This window comes from Oncorhynchus clarkii, chromosome 10 (assembly GCF_045791955.1).
Source record: "Oncorhynchus clarkii lewisi isolate Uvic-CL-2024 chromosome 10, UVic_Ocla_1.0, whole genome shotgun sequence".
Lineage (NCBI taxonomy): Eukaryota > Metazoa > Chordata > Actinopteri > Salmoniformes > Salmonidae > Oncorhynchus > Oncorhynchus clarkii.
In genome coordinates, this window is record NC_092156.1 from 10,516,909 (window position 1) to 10,539,207 (window position 22,299).

The 22,299-nt window shown below is 46.1% G+C and overlaps 1 protein-coding gene across 5 annotated transcripts; it reads left to right on the plus strand.

Annotated features, from left to right (window-relative positions):
- Window positions 1–281: 281 nt before the first annotated feature.
- Window positions 282–21,349, plus strand: LOC139418000 (creb3 regulatory factor). Of its 5 annotated transcripts, none has more exons than XM_071167067.1 (9): window positions 282–525; window positions 10,825–10,926; window positions 12,550–12,675; window positions 14,826–16,068; window positions 16,693–16,887; window positions 17,263–17,452; window positions 18,624–18,697; window positions 18,926–19,048; window positions 19,164–21,349. In XM_071167067.1, the coding sequence occupies exons 1-9, from the start codon at window positions 511–513 to the stop codon at window positions 19,280–19,282; spliced, it is 2,187 nt and encodes a 728-aa protein (XP_071023168.1). In that variant the 5' UTR covers window positions 282–510; the 3' UTR covers window positions 19,283–21,349. The 5 variants fall into 5 exon arrangements, with proteins under 5 accessions (XP_071023168.1, XP_071023169.1, XP_071023172.1 ...); XM_071167068.1 differs by having other exon boundaries at window positions 375–525; window positions 10,737–10,926; XM_071167071.1 differs by having other exon boundaries at window positions 389–525; window positions 10,737–10,926; window positions 12,616–12,675.
- The last annotated feature ends 950 nt before the right edge of the window (window positions 21,350–22,299 follow it).

A 22,299-nucleotide genomic window follows, 5' to 3' on the forward strand; every position in this document is an offset into this window, starting at 1 on the left:
TAATTTGCAAATAAATTCATTAAAAATCCTGTAATGTGATTTTCTGGATTGTTCTTCTCATTTTGTCTGTCATAGTTGAAGTGTACCTATGATGAAAATTACAGGCCTCTCTCATCTTTTTAAGTGGGAGAACTTGCACAATTGGTGGCTGACTAAATACTTTTTTGCCCCACTATATATAGGTGTCATTATTGAAGTATGTATATTACTTCCCTATTTATAAAAATGTCTGGATGTATTACAGCATCTGAAGTGTGTGTAATGCTCTGCATTGTGTGCAGTAGTATACTGTAATTTAGGTGCAATGTTTTGGGTCAAGCTTAAAGCTTCAGTGCGATTGGTCAGTGAAGGACCAGGTGACTCGGTAGTCACGCGCTTTCCAACGAACCCGTCAGGAAGAAGAAAAACAAAACAAACGCAAGAGAAAGGCAGCGTGGACTCCATTGAAATTGCTTTGTTATTGCTCAGATAGGAATAAACACGAAGCGAAACACGACATAAAACGTTCATATGGGGTTTCTAAAGGTGAGCTGAACGTTTTTAAAACCATTTGCCAAACTTTGTGGATAATGTTTCTTCGTTGTATGCTTGTTACCTCTTGTCTTGGTTAGCTGGTTATATCGTGCTGCTGTGAGAGGGGCGGGACGGAGGCCATACTGGAGCTAGTTGGTAGGGAACAAGATTGAGCTATTTTCGTGTTAAATCCTGCTGAACTAAAACGTCTTACTTATTTGACAAACCATGTTTTTGTTGTATCACGACAACTGTATATATGTGAATGCACAATGTAGCTCCTTTCAATAGCTTGCATTTTTGTTTACGAAATAATTTTTATTTGTAAGATTGACATTTAGATTTATTTTTTTTGGGGGGGGGGATCATGCGGGTGTTGAAACAAGGTGCTGTGAATCAGGCATTCCCCATTAATGCTTTTTGGGTCAAGTAAAATCAACATCCTCTTAGGGTACACGCCCCCCACCCCCACCATGCTGCTACAGAGCTCGAGAAAAAGATCTAGAACATTCTAGGTATATTGAGCAAAGAATAAAGACAGCATTTGACAGAGTTTGTTGACAAATTGGCATTTCGGGGATTGAAGGGCGTCAGCTAGTCGGGACGGTTGTCAATGCTTACTTTTGTTCAGTGTCACCGATATATCCACGTCGTGTGTTTATAATATTGACTAACTAGATATGCGTGTTCCCTCAGTAATTTATAAGATGATTACATAGACCTCATAAAAATGATCTCCTATGCGAATTCTGCCTGTCAAGGGGTCATTTTGCATGTATTTAGTCAGCTATTTAGGCCACAAAAACAATCCTTTTAAATTGCTTGTTGTTTTCAGTCTCAACCTACAATGAAATCTCCTGCTATTGACAGCAAAGCCGACCATTCGTGCATATCTGGAGGCGGGCTATAACTGCGCTTTGACCAATAGGGCTGTTGGATTACGTGGGTGTTGGCCCAGGATAGTAGTAAGTTAGTTTGACGTTGTACTTGTTTGTGTTGGGATCCATGTTGAGTCAGCCTCAAACTATTAATTCAGTTGATTAGTGATTGTATTAGTTTTTTTGCTCACTGCAATCCTGTATTGCAGAGGTATTATGTATTATGCTGTGTAGTTAGATCGTCCATCCTCATCGCGTGTAAACGCTAGACATCTAGTCCTATATCTATACTGAACAAAAATATACATGCAACATGCAACAATTTCAAATATGTTACTAAGTTACAGTTCATATAAGGAAATCAGTCAATTGAAATAAATAAATGAGGCACTATTCTATGGATTTCACATGACTGGGCAGGGGTGCAGCCATGGGTGGGCCTTGGAGGGCTTAGGCCCACCCACTCAGGAGTTTTTTTCCCCCACAAAAGGGCTTTATTTCCGACAGAAATACTGCTCAGTACTCAGTAAGACTTAGCCCATTTCTGCTGTAATTCTTTCCTACATGATCGATTTGCCCCTGTAAACTTAGGGGTGACCAGTGTTGCAAATTTGATGTGGAGTGCTCTGCATGCTGAGAATACCACACACATTCTTGTCTTGACTCTTTGCTCAACATGTCCTCAAAGCAAGGTTGTCATTACCAGCTGTGGTGGTTAGACCAGAAGTATATCCTTCAGAGTACATGAAAGAAAGATGTCTGCCTCAGTGTATTGGATAACTTTGTGATAATAATAACATGGTAATAACTGAGATAATAAAACGGATCTAAACTTCGTTGTTACAGAAATTCAACAATAATCCTGAAGCAGTCCATTTTGTATATTGGTAGTACAGTATCTCAGACAAAATCAATGCAATTTAAAACATCTAGGCTATCTAGATGTGCACTGAACATTTAATGGTAAACAAACAACCTTTGAAGTTAGGACATTTCTCTGTATTGTCTCTCAGGCATAGTCAGTTAATTATTATAAGGTTGCTGGTACTGCATTTGCTTCCTGGTTTGTTTTGGTATTGGCCCTAGACCTATAAATATGTTTGCATGATATTGATAGAATTTGCCCGATAGTATAAGTTTGCGTGACTCATCTTGCCATGTTTATAGCCTACTTTTCTAATGTAGTTGTAGAGAACATAGCTATTTCTCTGTGTAATTAATTAGCGAATGGAGATGACGACAAATAATTCCTGCTACCACTACCAAATCGGCCTATCACACTTGAGATTATTATCTCTCTGTTATTATATTATAAAGCCAACACACGTGGCAAGGATTCAGTTCAGCACGGAAGCGGAGCTTTTTCTGTAGGACGCTACCTTCAATATTAGCAGAATGATATGAAACTTGGATATGCTAGTGATAGATTTTTTTGGTGTGCTGCAAAAGGTGCACAGGAGAGGTCCCTGTGTTTCTAAAATATACCTATGCTGGTCTTTACACCAAGGTTTTTTTTGTTGTTGTTTTTTTGTGAAGCATATCAGTTGGTGACGGGGTAGCAATTGATAAAGTAGATTATCACAATATTATCTTTGCTGATATTTATATACAATACCAGTCAAAAGTTTGGGCCTACTCATTCCAGGGTTTTTCTTTATTTTTTACTATTTTCTACATTGTAGAATAATCGTGAAGACATCAAACCTATGAAATAACACATATGGAATCATGTAGTAACCAATAAAGTGTTAAACAAATCAAAATATGTTTTAGATTCCTCAAAGTAACCACCCTTTGCCTTGATGACAGCTTTGCACAGGCTTGGCATTTTCTCAACCAGCTTCACCTGGAATGCTTGTCTAACAGTCTTGAAGGAGTTCCCACATATGCTGAGCATTTGTTTGCTGCTTTTCCTTCACTCTGCAGTCTAACTCATCACAAACATCTCAATTGGATTGAGGTCGGGGTGATTGTGGAGGCCAGGTCATCTGATACAGCACTCCATCACTACTCCTTGGTGAAATAGCCCTTACACAGCCTGGATATGTGTTGGGTCATTGTCCTGTTGAAAAACAAATGATAGTCCCACTTACCCCATTCCATCTAGTTTGCGCTATCACTGTAGAATGCTGTGGTAGCCATGCTGGTTAAGTATGCCTTGAATCTGACAGTGTCACCAGCAAAGCACCTCCTCCATGCTTCATGGTGGGAACCACATATGCAGAGATCATCCGTTCACCTACTATGCGTCTCACAAAGCCATGGTGGTTGGAACCAAAAATCTCAAATTTGGACTCATCAGACAGACCAAAGGACATACTAATATCCACTGCTCGTGTTTCTTGGCACAAGCAAAATCTCTTGTTATTATTGGTGTCTTTTTTGGTTGAGGTTTCTTTGCAGCAATTTGACCAAGAAGGCCTGATTTCTATTATTGTGTGCATGTTGTTGTCAGGGATCAGAGAAGTTGGGTTAAATGCGGAAGACACATTTCAGTTGAATGTATTCAGTTGTACAACTGACTAGGTATCCCCCTTTCCATGGTTGTAAAGAGTATGTTATTAAAAAGATGTAGGTCCATTATATTTTCTACATACTTTATATGTGGTTTAAGTTTACAAAGAACCCCCCCACCCCTTTTAAATGGTCAATTTGCTGGTAGGCTGGTTTAGCCTTAATGTTTTTTGTGTGCTTATGAGTGAGACCCTCCCACCCTGAAGTTGGTACAGGAGTATGACTGTCCTTTGTATCTGTCATTCTTTCCCCACACAATCAGATTGTGAAGTGGGCTCATGTTTCCTAAGGCCTGTGGCTTAATGCCTATGGCTTAATGCCTTTCCAATTGTGTTGAGACCTTTGAAGCCAGCTAATGCATAGTGAAGTTTAATGTCCGTCAGGAGCAGCTTGTGACATCCATTGTTACCAATGATATATACAAAAACTAGATTGCTGATGCTATGTATTGGCCAATGAGAGGCTTTGAAGCCACCGGTCGGCCATATTGGTAATCCTCAGCAGCAGTCCTCCATAGGAATGAATGGAATTACACAGTATTTCAATGAGTAGTAAAATGGATCAGCGGTGGGGGGGGGGGAGTAGTAAAATGGATCAGCGGGGGGGGGGGGGGGGGAGTAGTAAAATGGATCAGCGGTGGGGGGGGGGGAGTAGTAAAATGGATCAGCGGTGGGGGGGGGGGGGAGTAGTAAAATGGATCAGCGGTGGGGGGGGGGAGTAGTAAAATGGATCAGCGGTGGGGGGGGGAGTAGTAAAATGGATCAGCGGTGGGGGGGGGGAGTAAAATGGATCAGCGGTGGGGGGAGGAGTAGTAAAATGGATCAGCGGTGGGGGGAGGAGTAGTAAAATGGATCAGCGGTGGGGGGGGGAGTAGTAAAATGGATCAGCGGGGGGGAGGGGAGTAGTAAAATGGATCAGCGGTGGGGGGGGGGGAGTAAAATGGATCAGCGGTGGGGGGGGGGGGAGTAAAATGGATCAGCGGTGGGGGGGGAGGAGTAAAATGGATCAGCGGTTGGGGGGGGGGAGTAGTAAAATGGATCAGCGGTGGGGGGGGGGGGGAGTAGTAAAATGGATCAGCGGGGGGGGGGGGGGGGGGGGGGAGTAGTAAAATGGATCAGCGGGGGGGGGGGGGGGGGGGGAGTAGTAAAATGGATCAGCGGTGGGGGGGGGGGAGTAGTAAAATGGATCAGCGGTGGGGGGGGGGGGGGAGTAGTAAAATGGATCAGCGGTGGGGGGGGGGAGTAGTAAAATGGATCAGCGGTGGGGGGGGGAGTAGTAAAATGGATCAGCGGTGGGGGGGGGGAGTAAAATGGATCAGCGGTGGGGGGAGGAGTAGTAAAATGGATCAGCGGTGGGGGGAGGAGTAGTAAAATGGATCAGCGGTGGGGGGGGGAGTAGTAAAATGGATCAGCGGTGGGGAGGGGAGTAGTAAAATGGATCAGCGGTGGGGGGGGGGGGAGTAAAATGGATCAGCGGTGGGGGGGGGGGGGAGTAAAATGGATCAGCGGTGGGGGGGGAGGAGTAAAATGGATCAGCGGTTGGGGGGGGGGGGGTAGTAAAATGGATCAGCGGTGGTGGGGGGGAGGAGTAAAATGGATCGGGGGGGAGTAGTAAAATGGATCGGGGGGGGGGGAGGAGTAGTAAAATGGATCAGCGGGGGGGGGGGGGGGGGTAGTAAAATGGATCAGCGGTGGTGGGGGGGAGGAGTAAAATGGATCGGGGGAGGAGTAGTAAAATGGATCAGCGGGGGGGGGGGGGTAGTAAAATGGATCAGCGGTGGTGGGGGGGGAGGAGTAAAATGGATCGGGGGGGGAGGGGAGTAAAATGGATCAGCGGTGGGGGGAGGAGTAGTAAAATGGATCAGCGGTGGAGGGGAGTAAAATGGATCAGCGGTGGGGGGGGGGGGGGGAGTAGTAAAATGGATCAGCGGTGGGGGGGGAGTAGTAAAATGGATCAGCGGGGGGGGGGGGAGTAGTAAAATGGATCAGCGGTGGGGGGGGGGGGGTAAAATGGATCAGCGGTGGGGGGGGGAGTAAAATGGATCAGCGGTGGGGGGAGGAGTAGTAAAATGGATCAGCGGTGGGGGGGGGAGTAGTAAAATGGATCAGCGGTGGGGGGGGAGTAGTAAAATGGATCAGCGGTGGGGGGGGGGTAGTAAAATGGATCAGCGGTGGGGGGGGGGGAGTAGTAAAATGGATCAGCGGGGGGGGAGGAGTAGTAAGATGGATCAGCGGGGGGGGGGGGGGGGGAGTAAAATGGATCAGCGGGGGGGGAGGAGTAGTAAAATGGATCAGCGGGGGGGGAGGAGTAGTAAGATGGATCAGCGGGGGGGGGGAGTAAAATGGATCGGGGGGGGGGGAGTAAGATGGATCAGCGGGGGGGGGGGGAGTAAAATGGATCGGGGGGGGGGAGTAAAATGGATCGGGGGGGGAGTAGTAAAATGGATCAGCGGTGGGGGGGAGGAGTAAAATGGATCAGCGGTGGGGGGGAGGAGTAAAATGGATCAGCGGTGGGGGGGGGGAGTAGTAAAATGGATCAGCGGGGGGGGAGGAGTAGTAAGATGGATCAGCGGGGGGGGGGGGGAGTAAAATGGATCGGGGGGGGGGAGTAAGATGGATCAGCGGGGGGGGGGGAGTAAAATGGATCGGGGGGGGAGTAGTAAAATGGATCAGCGGTGGGGGGGAGGAGTAAAATGGATCAGCGGTGGGGGGGAGGAGTAAAATGGATCAGCGGTGGGGGGGAGGAGTAAAATGGATCAGCGGTGGGGGGAGGAGTAGTAAAATGGATCAGCGGTGGGGGGGGGGGGGGGGGAGTAGTAAAATGGATCAGCGGTGGGGGGGGGGGGGAGTAGTAAAATGGATCAGCGGTGGGGGGGAGAGTAGTAAAATGGATCAGCGGTGGGGGGGAGTAGTAAAATGGATCAGCGGTGGGGGGGGAGTAGTAAAATGGATCAGCGGTGGGGGGGGAGTAGTAAAATGGATCAGCGGTGGGGGGGGGGGGAGTAAAATGGATCAGCGGTGGGGGGGGGGGGGAGTAAAATGGATCAGCGGTGGGGGGGGGGGGGAGTAAAATGGATCAGCGGTGGGGGGAGGAATAGTAAAATGGATCAGCGATGGGGGGGGGGGGGGGGGAGTAGTAAAATGGATCAGCGGTGGGGGGGGGGGGGGGAGTAGTAAAATGGATCAGCGGTGGGGGGGGGGGGAGTAAAATGGATCAGCGGTGGGGGGGGGGGGAGTAAAATGGATCAGCGGTGGGGGGAGGAATAGTAAAATGGATCAGCGATGGGGGGGGGGGGAGTAGTAAAATGGATCAGCGGTGGGGGGGGGGAGTAGTAAAATGGATCAGCGGTGGGGGGGGGAGTAGTAAAATGGATCAGCGGTGGGGGGGGGGGGGGAGTAAAATGGATCAGCGGTGGGGGGGGGGGGGGGGAGTAAAATGGATCAGCGGTGGGGGGAGGAGTAGTAAAATGGATCAGCGGTGGGGGGGGGGGGGGAGTAGTAAAATGGATCAGCGGTGGGGGGGGAGTAGTAAAATGGATCAGCGGTGGGGGGGGGGACTAAAATGGATCAGCGGTGGGGGGGGGGGGAGTAAAATGGATCAGCGGTGGGGGGGGGGGAGTAAAATGGATCAGCGGTGGGGGGGGGGGGGGAGTAAAATGGATCAGTGGTGGGGGGAGGAGTAGTAAAATGGATCAGCGGTGGGGGGGGGGGGAGTAAAATGGATCAGCGGTGGGGGGGGGGGGGGAGTAAAATGGATCAGCGGTGGGGGGGGGGGGAGTAAAATGGATCAGTGGTGGGGGGAGGAGTAGTAAAATGGATCAGCGGTGGGGGGGGGGAGTAAAATGGATCGGGGCGGGGGGAGGAGTAGTAAAATGGATCAGCGGGGGGGAGTAGTAAAATGGATCAGCTGGGGGGGGGAGAGTAAAATGGATCGGGGGGGGAGGAGTAAATTGGATCAGCAGTGGGGGGGGGGGGTAGTAAAATGGATCAGCGGTGGGGGGGGGGGGGGGGAGTAGTAGTAAAATGGATCAGCGGTGGGGGGGGGGGGAAGTAGTAGTAAAATGGATCAGCAGTGGGGGGGGGGGAGGGGAGTAGTAGTAAAATGGATCAGCGGTGGGGTGGGGGGGGGAGTAGTAAAATGGATCAGCGGTGGGGTGGGGAGGGGGGGGAGTAGTAAAATGGATCAGCGGTGGGGGGGGGAGTAGTAAAATGGATCAGCGGTGGGGGGGGGGAGTAGTAAAATGGATCAGCGTTGGGGGGGGGGAGTAGTAAAATGGATCAGCGGTGGGGGAGGGGGGGAGTAGTAAAATGGATCAGCGGTGGGGGGGGAGTAGTAAAATGGATCAGCGGTGTGGGGGGGAGTAAAATGGATCAGCGGTGGGGGGGGAGGAGTAAAATGGATCAGCGGTGGGGGGGGGAGTAAAATGGATCAGCGGTGGGGGGAGGAGTAGTAAAATGGATCAGCGGTGGGGGGGGGGGGGGGGGGGGAGTAGTAAAATGGATCAGCGGTGGGGGGGGGGGGGGGGAGTAGTAAAATGGATCAGCGGTGGGGGAGTAGTAAAATGGATCAGCGGTGGGGTGGGGGGGGGGAGTAGTAAAATGGATCAGCGGTGGGGGAGGGGGGGGAGTAGTAAAATGGATCAGCGGTGGGGGAGGGGGGGGAGTAGTAAAATGGATCAGCGGTGGGGGGGGGGGGGAGTAGTAAAATGGATCAGTGGTGGGGGAGGGGGGGAGTAGTAAAATGGATCAGCGGTGGGGGGGGAGTAGTAAAATGGATCAGCGGTGGGGGGGGGGGGAGTAGTAAAATGGATCAGTGGTGGGGGAGGGGGGGAGTAGTAAAATGGATCAGCGGTGGGGGGGAGTAGTAAAATGGATCAGCGGTGGGGGGGAGTAGTAAAATGGATCAGCGGTGGGGGGGAGTAGTAAAATGGATCAGCGGTGGGGGGGGGGGGGGGGGAGTAGTAAAATGGATCAGCGGTGGGGGGGGGGGAGTAGTAAAATGGATCAGCGGTGGGGGGGGGAGTAGTAAAATGGATCAACGGTGGGGGGGGGAGTAGTAAAATGGATCAGCGGTGGGGGGGGAGTAGTAAAATGGATCAGCGGTGGGGGGGGGGAGTAGTAAAATGGATCAGCGGTGGCTTCAGTACAGTGCTCCCTGTCTGTCATCTAGTGTATATATAAATAATTGATTGTGACCCATATGTCAGTGCCCATGGTAAACTAACTTAACCTGTCTGCATAGCATACTGAAGAGCCCATTATGCTTTAGTCGTGATCTCCTATTTCAAAATCTTGCGCCAACAAGGCTAAAACATGTAGCCTGCCCTAATCTAGATTGACTACAGAGCTGTCAATATCAGGTGTGGGGCGCACAGTTGTTTATGTCTGAAATCTGCAATTATTTCGGCCTTCCTTTCATCTCTATATTCTGCCGTCAACAGAAACCTATCATCAGAGAAATCTGACTAGGAAGTGAGTGGTCAATCGTAAGCGTAAGAGAGAGGCCTACTCTGTAGCGTGCATTTTAGAAACTGTTGCAGTAAGGCATCACGCAGTGTGTTTTCAATGTCCAGGGGGATGTTTCTGTGTAGAGAGGACAAGGATATTAAAATGGCAGAGTGCAGTAGCCAGGCTGGCAGGCAGTTTCGCATGGCATCAGCACATTGCAGCAAGGGCTTCCCCACAGTGCCTCCCAAAACACAATTGCCCTCATCTGAGTGGCTCTAACAGGTGTGGTGTATTTTCAGGACCAGGACTGTACTCGCAGTACAATTACTTTTCCTTTGCATACTGACTAGGTATGTGTAACCAGTAACATACTGACTAGGTATGCGTAACCAGTAACATACTGACTAGGTATGTGTAACCAGTAACATACTGACTAGCTATGTGTAACCAGTAACATACTGACTAGCTATGCGTAACCAGTAACATACTGACTAGGTATGTGTAACCAGTAACATACTGACTAGGTATGCGTAACTAGTTTCAGCCAGTGCTACTGCTCTACTTTGCAGGCTATGCTGCCGTGTCTGTGTGTCTCTGTGTGATGCTGTGGCAGGCAGAGAGAAGAGGAGGTGGTGTTTTTCCTCTGCGGGCAAAAGCTGCTGTGTGAAAAGCAGACGGGGGTGATAAGAAGCTCATTTGACTGAGTTGGCAAACCAGGGGGAAAATGTCATCCACCACTAGAGGAGCTGGGTTGTTTTGCTCTGTGTCACAGCTGGCCAGCACAGTGCCCTCCCTCCCAGCATATTTCTCATGATTTGTTATGCAAACGGGGTCCAGTGACTCTGCTCCCTCTCTTTGTGACTCTTCGTTGGCAGCGGGGAATGGTAGCTAGCTAGAGTCGTTGGAATGGTAGCTAAATAGCCTAGACACAGTGTTTATTCAATGCTCATTCTGTCTCGCATCAAAGTAATCTGCCGTCTGCAGGGAGGGCTCCCAGTGTATTTTCTGGATCTGAAATGCTGCAATCGGACAATGTCTGCAACTTTGCTCGGCTTCGACTGTCTCTTTTACAAACATGGAAGCCCCCCCCCCCCCAGTCTTGCACTGAGTGTAACCAACACAGTCATGAGTTAAGATATATCACACTAGAGTTGATAGAAGTAGGCTATGTGTTCTGATTTAAATGAACAGCCGGTCTTGACAGTCGCTCTCAGAAGCCGTGTTTGACGATCTGCACAGAATCTCAGCTTGCAGGCTAAGTGACAGTATTATGTGTTTTTGTTGTATAAGAGTGTAGGCGGGGAAGTGGGAAAATGTGCAAACATATGTAATATCTTACTAATTGAACCCTTCCATTCCCCCCTGTGTTCTCATCTCTCTCCAGACGCCAGGCATCAGACGAGAACTAAACTTCCATGAGTTCACAGAGTTTTCCACAATAAAGAAGACTCTTTTTGTTACTTAACTCATAGATTTTTCTACTGTCGGTTGACATCATCCGAAGACGACTGGGACACGAGGTGGAGGAAACATTCCCAATAAGAAACAGAGATCGGTGCTCGGCGATGCCTCAGGTAACGGAAAGGTTAGGGTTCTGGACGTGGTCCAGCTTTAGCCAGTTGTCTCTCTATAGTCTTGCAATTGACCAACTTCTGAAGCGAAAACAACTAGGTTGCTGGACAGTTAATGGACAGTCTGTAGCTTAAAACTGACAGACCTCAGTCTAGTTGCCCTGCAATTACAATGTGGATGATATAGCCACAGAGGGAACAATGAGCCGGTTAGTTAGAAAAAGTATTTGATACAGCTGTCAGTGAACAGACAGCCTATGGCGATTTCCCACGTCCATGGGAACATCCCCCTTTTTATCCAGGCTGTCCCAACCCCACAAATGTTGTTTGTTCACTGTTACTCTCCATGCTTAACTAAATGTTAAAGGGGCAATCTGCAATTGGTGCATCCATTAATTCAAATTTTAAATAATTAATTAATTAAAATGTACTTTTAAGTTCATTTTATATATATACCCATTTGATTCTTACAGAATGTAACTTATATTGTAATTGCCTCATGACCTTAGTTTAAAACAGGTAGCTTCTTTAAACTACAACTACACTGAACAAAAATATAAATGCAACATGGAACAATTTCAAAGATTTAACTGAGTTACAGTTCATATAAGGAAATCAGTCAATTGAAATAAATAAATGTGGCCCTAATCTATGGATTTCACATGACAGGGTCGCAGCCATGGGAGGGCATATGCCCACCCACTTGGCAGCCAGGCCCAGCCAATCAGAATTAGTTTGCCCCCACAAAAGGGCTTTATTACATACAGGAATACTCCTCAGCAACCCCACCCTCCCCCCTCAGATGATCCCTCAGGTGAAGAAGCCAGATGTAGAGGTCCTGCCTATTGTGGTAAACATTCAATTAACATTCAGTTCCCTGGCAACAGTCTGCGGTTGTGATGCCGGTTTGACATACTGCCAAATTCTCTAAAATGACGTTGGAGGCGGCTTTATGGTAGGGAAATGTAACATTCAATTCCCTGGCAACAGCTCTGGTGGACATTCCTGCAGTTAGCATGCCAATGGCACTAACACTAGGCTACCCTGCCGCCCCAGGGTTGGACTAGTAACCGGAAGGTTGCAAGTTCAAACCCCCGAGCTGACAAGGTACAAATCTGTCGTTCTGCCCCTGAACAGGCAGTTAACCCACTGTTCCTAGGCCGTCATTGAAAATAAGAATTTGTTCTTAACTGACTTGCCTGGTTAAATAAAGGTTAAAAAAAACTCTCCCTCAACTTGATACATCTGTGGCATTGTGTTGTGTGACCAAGCTGCACGTTTTAGCGTGGCCTTTTATTGTCCCCAGCACATGGTTGATATGCCACACTTGTCAGGTAGATGGATTAACCTGGCAAATGAGAAATGCTCACTAACAGGGATGTAAACCAATTTGTGCACAGAAATACGCTTTTTGTGCATGTGGAGCATTTTTGGGATGTTTTATTTCAGCTCATGAAACATGGGACCAACACTTTTACATGTTGCATTTTTATTTTTGTTCAGTATAATTATCTCTGTTCACTCTGAAATGGAAAAGCGGTATTTAAATATGTTATTCAGAGTATTATAACAGGACAACAGGAATTGCAACAGGTTGAATAGTTTGGAATGTTTATTTCCCCTTAGCCCGGCATCAGTGGAATGGATCTTCCCTTTGGGGATTTCTTTCAAAATTATACTTTTGCTGATCAGGCGCTGACCAGCACGGACCTGTTGGCGAGTAACACAGACCCAGACTTCATGTACGAACTGGTAAGTGTTCTCCGTGCAGAGGAGTCTCCGGGCAGGATCACAGCTTACAGATGATAGAAAGAATGATAGTAAAAAGCTTTGGCACACCTTAAATTACATTTTGGGCAAAAAGGCAAACTCAGCTCCATCATTCATTGAATCAGATGGCTCATTCATACAAAACCCACTGATATTGCCAACTACTTTTTCATTGGCAAGTTTAGCAAATTTAGGCATGACATGCCAGCAACGTACGCCGAACCTACACATCCAAGTATAAATGACAAAATTATTAGAGACGAGCATTGTCATTTTGAGTTCCGTAAAGTGAGTGTGGAAGAGGTGAAAAAATTATTGTTGTCTATCAACAATGACAAGCCACCAGGGTCTGACAACTTGGATTGAAAATTACTGAGGATAATAGGGGACGATATTGCCACTCCTATTTGCCATATTTTCAATCTAAGCCTACTAGAAAGTGTGTGCCCTTGTGCCTGGAGGGAAGCAAAAGTCATTCCGCTACCCAAGAATTCCTCTGTCCCCTTTACTGGCTCAAATAGCCGACCAATGAGTCTGTTACCAACTCTTAGTAAACTTTTGGAAAAAATGGTGTTTGACCAGATACAATGCTATTATACAGTAAACAAATTGACAACAGACTTTTAGCACCCTTATAGGGGAGGACACAGCACTTACAGAAATGACTGCTATATTGTGGATAAAGAGTTACCTAGCAGAACACAGAGGGATGTTCTTTAATGGAAGCCTCAAACATAATCCAGGTTGAAGTAGGAATTCCCCAGGGCAGCTGTCAAGGCCCCTTACTATTTTCAATCTTTACTAATGACATGCCTCTGGCTTTGAGTAAAGCCAGTGTGTCTATGTATGCGGATGATTCAACACTATACACGTCAGCTACTACAGCGACTGAAATTACTTCAACACCTAACAAAGAGTTGTAGTTATTTTCAGAATGGGTGGCAAGAAATATTAGTCCTAAATATTTAATTTAAAAGCATTGTATTTGGAACAAATCATTCACTGAACCCTAAACCCCAACAAAATCTTGTAATAATGTGGAAATTGAGCTAGTTGAGGTGACTCAACTGCTAGGAGTAACCCTGGATTGTAAACGGTCATGGTCAAAACACATTGATACAACAGTGGCTAAAATAGAGAGAAGTCTGTCCATAATAAAGCGCTACTCTGCCTTCTTTACAACACTATCAACAAGGCATGACCTACAGGCCTGAGTTTTGTCTCACCTAGACTACTGTTCAGTCGTGTGGTCAGGTGCCACAAAGAGGGACTTAGGAAAATTACAATTGGCTCAGAACAGGGCAGCACGGCTGGCCCTTAATGTACACCGGGAGCTAACATTAATAATATGCATGTCAATCTCTCATGGCTCAAAGTGGAGTAGAGATTGACTTGTTTTTGTAAGAAATGTTGACAAGCTGAATGCACCGAGCTGTCTGTTTAAACTGCTAGCACAAGACATACCACCAGAGTTCTCTTCACAATCCCCCAATTCCAGAACATACTATGGGAGGCGCACAGTACTACATAGAAATCAAATTTGATTTGTTGCATACACATATTAAGCTAAAGTTATTGCAGGTGTAGTGAAATGTTTTTAAAATACTTGACTACATGGAATTCCACATCAGGTAACTGAAGCAAACAGTAGAATCAGATAAAAATACACCTTATGGAACAGCGGGGACTATGAAGAGACACACACACACACACACACACACACGGGTACAGACACCCACATACTTACACACACACATGCACACGTACATTGTAATATTGTTGTATGGTGGTATTATACATTTTGTATTGTAGCGGTGTAGTAATGTTATCTGATGTACTGTTTATCTTTTGTTTTTATGTGTTATGTAAGTGTCTTAATGTGTTTGGACCCCAGGAAGAGTAGCTGCTGCCTTGGCAACAGCTAATGGGGATCCATAATAAATACACACAGAGAGACAGGACAGGTGGTGTAGTAGAGAACACAACACGCAATGTCAATACAATTAAAAAAATAAATAAAAAACTTTATTTACACAGAATATTGTTGATTGAAGATGGTTGCATACTTATCACATGAAATAATGTAAATTCTATGCACTATTTTCATCTCTGTACTTTCTTTTCCTCCCCAGGACAGAGAAATGACTGCTTGCCTAAGTCCTAGAGTTGATCACTTCACGGTGGGGGACTGCAAGGAGATGGAGTGTGGGGAGCACCTCATGGAGCTGGTGGACAGCGACCCGGCCTACAGCTCGAACTTTGAGCAGTGGGATACGTACTGGGAGGACCTGACCAAGTACACCCGTTTCACCAGCTGTGACATCTGGGGCACCAAGGAGGCAGGCCTGGATGACTTCTCCAGCCCTTACCAAGACGAGGAGGTGATTGCCCGGACCCCCACCTTGGCTCAGCTCAACAGCGAGGACTCGCAGCCCCCTGTGTGTGACACACTCTACCACCCTGATCTGCTGATAGGGGGCCAGAAGCAGCACACCTCCCTCCACCCACTCTCCCTGAGCAAGAAGACAGCCGCCCGCCCGGGCCCCTCCTCTTCCTGCTCCAACCTGGTCAAGAACCCCCTGGGCGACTTTGCCAAGGGTTCCCAGAAGGCCACCTGGCCTGTCCCCTCCAGCACAGAGACAATGTCCAAGGCCCAGGGAACCAGCAAGATGGCCACCCTGGGCTACCACTGCAATGACTACGTGCGCAAGGCAAAGGTTCGCATCAGCATGCCCCACCGGCCCCTAGTCGACATGTCCATGGCCTCCCATCAGGTTGAGGCTGAAAACCACTTCACATACAGCAGCAAGCCCCCAGAACTGGCCACCACATCTGGCTGTGCTGCTCCCGTGGCTGCTCCTGCTACTGCAGCCTCCGCCTCTGCCTCCGCCAGCACCCTGGCCTATGAGAAGACGGTAGAGCTGCCTCGCCGGGAGATGCCACCCGCCTCAGTGGGCACGTCTGGCGCTGTGCCCCCTATGCTCCACTACCCTGTAGCTGGGGCTGGGGCCAGCGAGACCCTGGTGACTGCCAGTGGGACTGACCCAGTCTCTGACAAGAAGAAGGAGGAGGAGCACAACTACTCCCTGTTCCTAACCCGAGCCAGGCTGGCCGGGAAAGCCCTCACTGAGGAGGAGGAGGAGGAAGAGGTTGAAGAGGAGGAGGAGGAAGAGGAGGAGGTGGGGGAGGACGAAGAGGATGCTGAGGGGGTGGAGCTGGATGAAGATCTCGATGAAGATCATGATGAGGGTTTTGGCAGCGAGCATGAGCTCTCTGAGAATGATGATGAGGAAGATGAGGAGGACGATGATTATGAGGGGGATAAAGATGATGACATGAGCGACGCCTTCTCCGAGCCAGGTAGCCATATATCAGGTAGACATTCACCTTTTTTGAGACTCACATTGGCCCCGAGCCCAAGCATGTACCTTTATAGCAACCATGTTGTTTTTCCATGTGAGGTTGGAGTTGCTGCAGGTGCTCTTCAGACCGGCAGTTTATTACAAATGTCAGCTCCCTGTAATAGTAATGATCCCTTAGAGTTCTGGATGGGAATATCTTTGTAGCTGCAGAGTCCCACGGAAAGGAAATATGTGATTGGTGAACTTATTCCCTGTTGGGAGTCCCTGGCCTGGCCCATTGTGGTCCAGTGAGTCAGGATTATAAATGGATCTTGAGAATGGGGTCATGTTTCTGCTTTGGGTGGGTGTTAGTGTGACCCTGGCCGTGCTCTGAGATGGAACAGTATAATCAAGGGTTTATTTAAGCTGTTTTATACGTGGAAGGCTCTCTGATCGACTGACCCTCTGCCATTTTCTCATCCTTGCTCTCTCCATCTTCATCTCTCTCCATCTTCATCTCTCTCCATCTTCATCTCTCTCCATCTTCATCTCTCTACCCTCACCCTTATCTCCCTTGCTAATATTTTCTCTCTGGTCCTTCTTTCTCTCAATTGTGTCTCGCTCTCCCCCTCCCTCCCTCCCTTCCTGTTGTGATCAGGATGTGACAATGACGCGGTGGAGGACGTGAAGGGGCTGACGGCAGGGATCTCCAGGAAGAGGGGCAAGCGCCGCTACTTCTGGGAGTACAGCGAGCAGCTCACCCCCTCCAAGCAGGAATGCTTGCTCAAGCCCTCTGAGTGGGACAGGGAGACCCTGCCCAGCAACATGTACCAGAGGAATGGCCCACACCACGGTGAGACACACTTTATCATAAACACACACATCTGGTAAGTGGTGACATGTACAAGCACACACCACAAGCACACACCACAAAATATATATTGCTCTACAATCATGTGAAGAAGTATGAATTCCCGCATTTACACATGCACTCGATGGAAGCCACACTCTTCATAGTTCATCGATTACAGTAGATCACATCATACAGTACATTCTACCCTGATAATGTATGTAGGTTACAAATGTAACATTGTTGTTCCATTATTTATAGTGTACATTTTGGGTTTTTTAATGAATACATTTGAGATACAAATGTGTCTGACTGTCCCTGCTGACTAAGGGACATGTCTCAGTGGTTAACTGGCTCGGTGATTGGCTGTGTGAACAGGGAAGTACACTCTGAAGAAGTCTCGGCGGACAGATGTGGAGGACTTGACCCCTAACCCTCGCAAGCTGCTGCAGATCGGGAACGAGCTGCGTAAGCTCAACAAAGTGATCAGTGATCTGACCCCGGTCAGCGAGCTGCCCCTCACAGCCCGCCCACGCTCCCGCAAGGAGAAGAACAAACTGGCATCCAGGTACTGGATACTCACCTTGAAACCCTGTTCAACTCTTGTTCTCCAGAACCTTCTCTTTCTGCTTTGTTACAGTTAACTTTGATACACGCTGCTACTACTACTACTATTATCACTGCTACTACTACTACTACTATCACTACTACTACTAGTACTGTCACTACTACTACTAGTACTACTACTAGTACTACTATCACTACTACTAGTACTACTACTAGTACTACTATCACTACTACTACTAGTACTGCTATCACTACTACTACTAGTACTGCTATCACTACTACTACTAGTACTGCTATCACTACTACTACTAGTACTGCTATCACTACTACTACTACTACTACTAGTACTGCTATCACTACTACTACTAGTACTGCTATAACTACTACTACTACTAGTACTGCTATAACTACTACTATTAGTACTGCTATCACTACTACTACTATTAGTACTGCTATCACTACTACTACTATTAGTACTGCTATCACTACTACTACTATTAGTACTGCTATCACTACTACTACTATTAGTACTGCTATTACTACTACTATTAGTACTGCTATCACTACTACTATTAGTACTGCTATCACTACTACTATTAGTACTGCTATCACTACTACTATTAGTACTGCTATCACTACTACTATTAGTACTGCTATCACTACTAGTACTGCTATCACTACTACTATTGCTATCACTACTATTCGTACTACTATTGCTGCTGCTACTAGTGCTATCGCTGCTAGTACTATCACTGCTAATGCTAACACTGCTAGTACTATCACTGCTAATGCTATCACTGCTAATGCTATCACTGCTAGTACTATCACTGCTAATGCTAACACTGCTAGTACTATCACTGCTAATGCTAACACTGCTAGTACTATCACTGCTAATGCTAACACTGCTAGTACTATCACTGCTAATGCTAACACTGCTAGTACTATCACTGCTAATGCTAACACTGCTAGTACTATCACTACTACTAATACTACTACTGCTACTATTACTACTAATGTCACTACTACTGATACTATTACTACTAATGTCACTACTACTACTAATGTCACTGCTACTATTACTACTAATGTCACTACTACTACTAATGTCACTACATAAGGGGTGTTCTTGTTATATGTATACCTTTACACAAGCTGTTTGTCTCTCTGTTCAGGGCCTGTCGACTGAAGAAGAAAGCTCAGTATGAGGCCAACAAAGTCAAGCTGTGGGGTCTGGGCACAGAATACGGTATGTTGATCACTTATGTTGAATAATATACTTTTCCCATAGTCGATTTCCCTCTTGATTTCCATTTACTACATTGTGCAATTGGTAGACTGTCAATTGTCCTTCTGTATAATGTGTGATTTAGGGAAGGAAGTTTATGTTTTGTGTTTGTAAATAGCTTTATTGCCAATCTCTTTCTCTCTAAAAAAAATAACATTTACATTGCCCTTGTTTTATTGTTTGTTCCAGATCGGCTTCTGTTTGTCATCAACACCATAAAGGAAGAAATAGTGAACAGAGTGCAGGATATCTGCGACGACAAGGGAACTAGCATGGCTGAAACTCTGGACAAACTCATCCAAGAGACCCTTGGTAAGATGATGATGTATTTTTCGTAAGTAGCAACAGAAATATAGTTTTGAGCCCAAACACAGTTTAAACAATGGCTGTTGTTTAAAAAAACATGTCCTTTTATTTTTTTCTACAGTGAAGTCACCAGTTGCCGGGCAGACGTCTGACTTTGTTAACCAGATCCTAGAGAACACTGGCAAGGGGGATCCCACTGGAGGACTGGTCGGGCTGCGTGTACCCACGTCTAGAGTGTAGACGGACCATGTAGAGGTCTGGTGATGGCATACTCTAAGCCATCCGCGCCATTCTTGTCCCACACTGTAACGGCTCACCCTCTGCATGACCATTCCATCCAGGAATCGCATCACCATGCCCTGTGGGAAGACATACATACCACGCTCCAAATGTATGTGTGTCTTCACACTGTGAGCATGCGCTGAAATGAAACTTAGTATCTATCTCTGCACTAGTAGTCTGTTACTCGCCATTTGTACACATGGCTAGTGCACGTGGCTAGTGTCTTTAGGGCCGCAGTGTTTGCGAATTCAAAGCCAATATATGAAAAATACCTCCCGAAATGTTTATATTGGAAGAAAAAAATATGATTATCAGTTCTAGCTGTAGCCATTTCCTGTAGCGTTCAAACGACCTGTTTCATGCCTGCGTACCTGGGTGGGAAAGGCAACACAGGATGCCGTTATAATTAGAGCGAGACGACGGGATGGCACGAGATATTTGCTATTGAAACGTAAATAGTAACTTGTCAATCCCATGTCCTTGTCACCTTTACTGAACTGTGCTTCTCAGATGAAAAAAACAAACAACTTAAAACAGCCACTGGGTATTCCATAGTGTCTACTGTTGTGGAGGTATAGGGAACGCTTCATACCCGTTGTCTGCTTTCCCATTCTAGCACCGTGGCATTCACATAGGGGGAGATGATGTTACCCAATACTCTCAACCTGCCAACCACATTATAAGGCAACAAAAACACACAAGCACCTGAATTACTACTAACATTAAGAAAGTCTACTTTGACAGAATGCGCTAAAAATTAGTAGAAGTTAGGGGGGGATACACAGGAATGCAGTGAAATGTTGTTTTGCGATTTGGCCTGATTTTTTTTCAATTCCATTATCCTGTGTTTTTGCAGTTGAGAAGATATTTCAAATATACTTGAGCAGAAGGCCACTATATTCCCATCCGTTGCATGGGAAAAATTCTTAGTCATCTGACTATAAGCTAGATGACGTGATTATAACAACCATTTCCTCGATCTATATACCCTTTGGTTGAAGCGTCTTCAAATGAAAGCACCATTGGCTTCTTGCAAAGTAGGGATGAGAGGGCTAATAGTTTGAAGTTCCTTAGTTTGGTGTGTTCATATTTGTATTTAATAACAGTACTGTTCATTGTGCCTTGTATTTAAAGTGAGATGATTACACAAGTGGTTGAAGGATAGTGGACCATTTTACACTGAGGGAGAGCAGAACATGGTGCAGGAAAGGTAAAGAGGTTTGTTATGTATTTCTGCTCTTTCAAGCTATTCTGAATGTACATATGAACATGGACCATGTAGATATATGCCACAGAGTCTGTGCATTGTATTATAAGATGGCTCTGACAAAAATGTACTTTGGTTATCGGTACTTGGACTTTGGGGCAGAGAATGGGAGGGTTAAAAAAGGATATTCGTATAGAATTTAAAAAAAATATTTGCACACTATATTTTGATTGCTTTTTGTACCAAAGACACATGCAACGAAAACGGCGACTAGCCAGATAAAGTAAGGTTTTGCACAGCTTACCTGACACCGTATTGAATGTAGGAAATGTGGTAGGGTCAGGGATTTTCATTGAACTGTGAAATTGGCTTGGGTCCAATTACGTACTGAAAGAAGCATTCATTAACTTTTTCTAAACGGCTCCTGTCAGTTGGCTTCTCAAGTAGATTAGTTGCTTTAAAAACATTTGATAGATTCCAGAAGTTACATATAATACTTCCACTTCTATTGTGCTTTGGCACAAAGTAGAAAAGAGAGGGAGAACATAAAATGTTTATTTTGACTGTTTGTCAAAACGTCACAAATAACCAAAAGGTATATCACTTCTATAATTTATGTAGGTGAGACGAATACACATATGTCATATTAAGTGTTGCGTATTTATAATAATGTCCATTCATGCATACACATATGTCTATCTATTGTGAATTGCCACTTTTTCAAATTGATACGTTAGTAAGCATGACACATTTCTAAGGCCTATCCTCACATTCAGAGAAACTTTGGAGAAGAAAAAAATTGAATGAAAAAACAAAAACATTTTTGTACTATTTGCCTTTTTCTGTTGGTGCGCATGTATGTCATTTGAGAGATGTTCAGAGAAATACATTTCTGGATGGTGACTCTGCATGAGATAGGGTGGGGTTTCTGGATGGAGACTCTGCATGAGATAGGGTAGGGTTTCTGGATGGAGACTCTGCATGAGATAGGGTGGGGTTTCTGGATGGAGACTGCATGAGATAGGGTGGGGTTTCTGGATGGAGACTCTGCATGAGATAGGGTGGGGTTTCTGGATGGAGACTCTGCATGAGATAGGGTATGGTTTCTGGATGGAGACTCTGCATGAGATAGGGTGGGGGTTCTGGATGGAGACTGCATGAGATAGGTTAGGGTTTCTGGATGGTGACTCTGGGAGGGGTTCCTCCTGTTTTTTGTGATCTTTGTGAAGAGGCTCTAGTTTTTTAGGGGTTGTTCTGAAAGTAAGCGATTGAATATCATGGATATCATTCTGGTTTCTTTGTGCCCTCCGCCTCAGTTCTTGACACAAAGCTCCTCTGTTGCGCTGAGTCACGGGGAAGATTGATAGAAAACGAATGGATGATAAGTCTCAATTGTATTCTTGCAATTGTAGTCTTAACCTGTATTACAATCTCAGCCCAGACTAAATGAGGTGAGCAGCTTTTAGAGAGGTCTAGCGTCTGTCTTTGCTGCTGTAACTTGTCAATGTTGTCAATTTGAAAGACTAGGTTTGCTAATTTCAAGAGAACAAGGAGACTTAAGGCTGAATTCAATCAAACCGGCACAGCTGAAAAACCCTCTCTGCGGGAACGTAACACTGTCCTTATTCTGAGAAAGGGCATGTTTTAATTGAAAATGTAGTGAACATTTTCTTATTTCAGTACTGAAGATATCTGAACATGCCTTTTGTTTGCTGTAGAGAAACAATGTTATTGTTCTGCAAAGCAGGTTTCCGCACTGCATGCCATA

Excerpts from the sequence above, each read along its gene's own strand:
- LOC139418000 (XM_071167067.1), top strand. Across the intron at positions 10,927-12,549 it reads GGTGCTCGGCGATGCCTCAG|CCCGGCATCAGTGGAATGGA; the intron begins GTAACGGAAAGG and ends ATTTCCCCTTAG. Across the intron at positions 17,453-18,623 it reads AAGAACAAACTGGCATCCAG|GGCCTGTCGACTGAAGAAGA; the intron begins GTACTGGATACT and ends CTCTCTGTTCAG.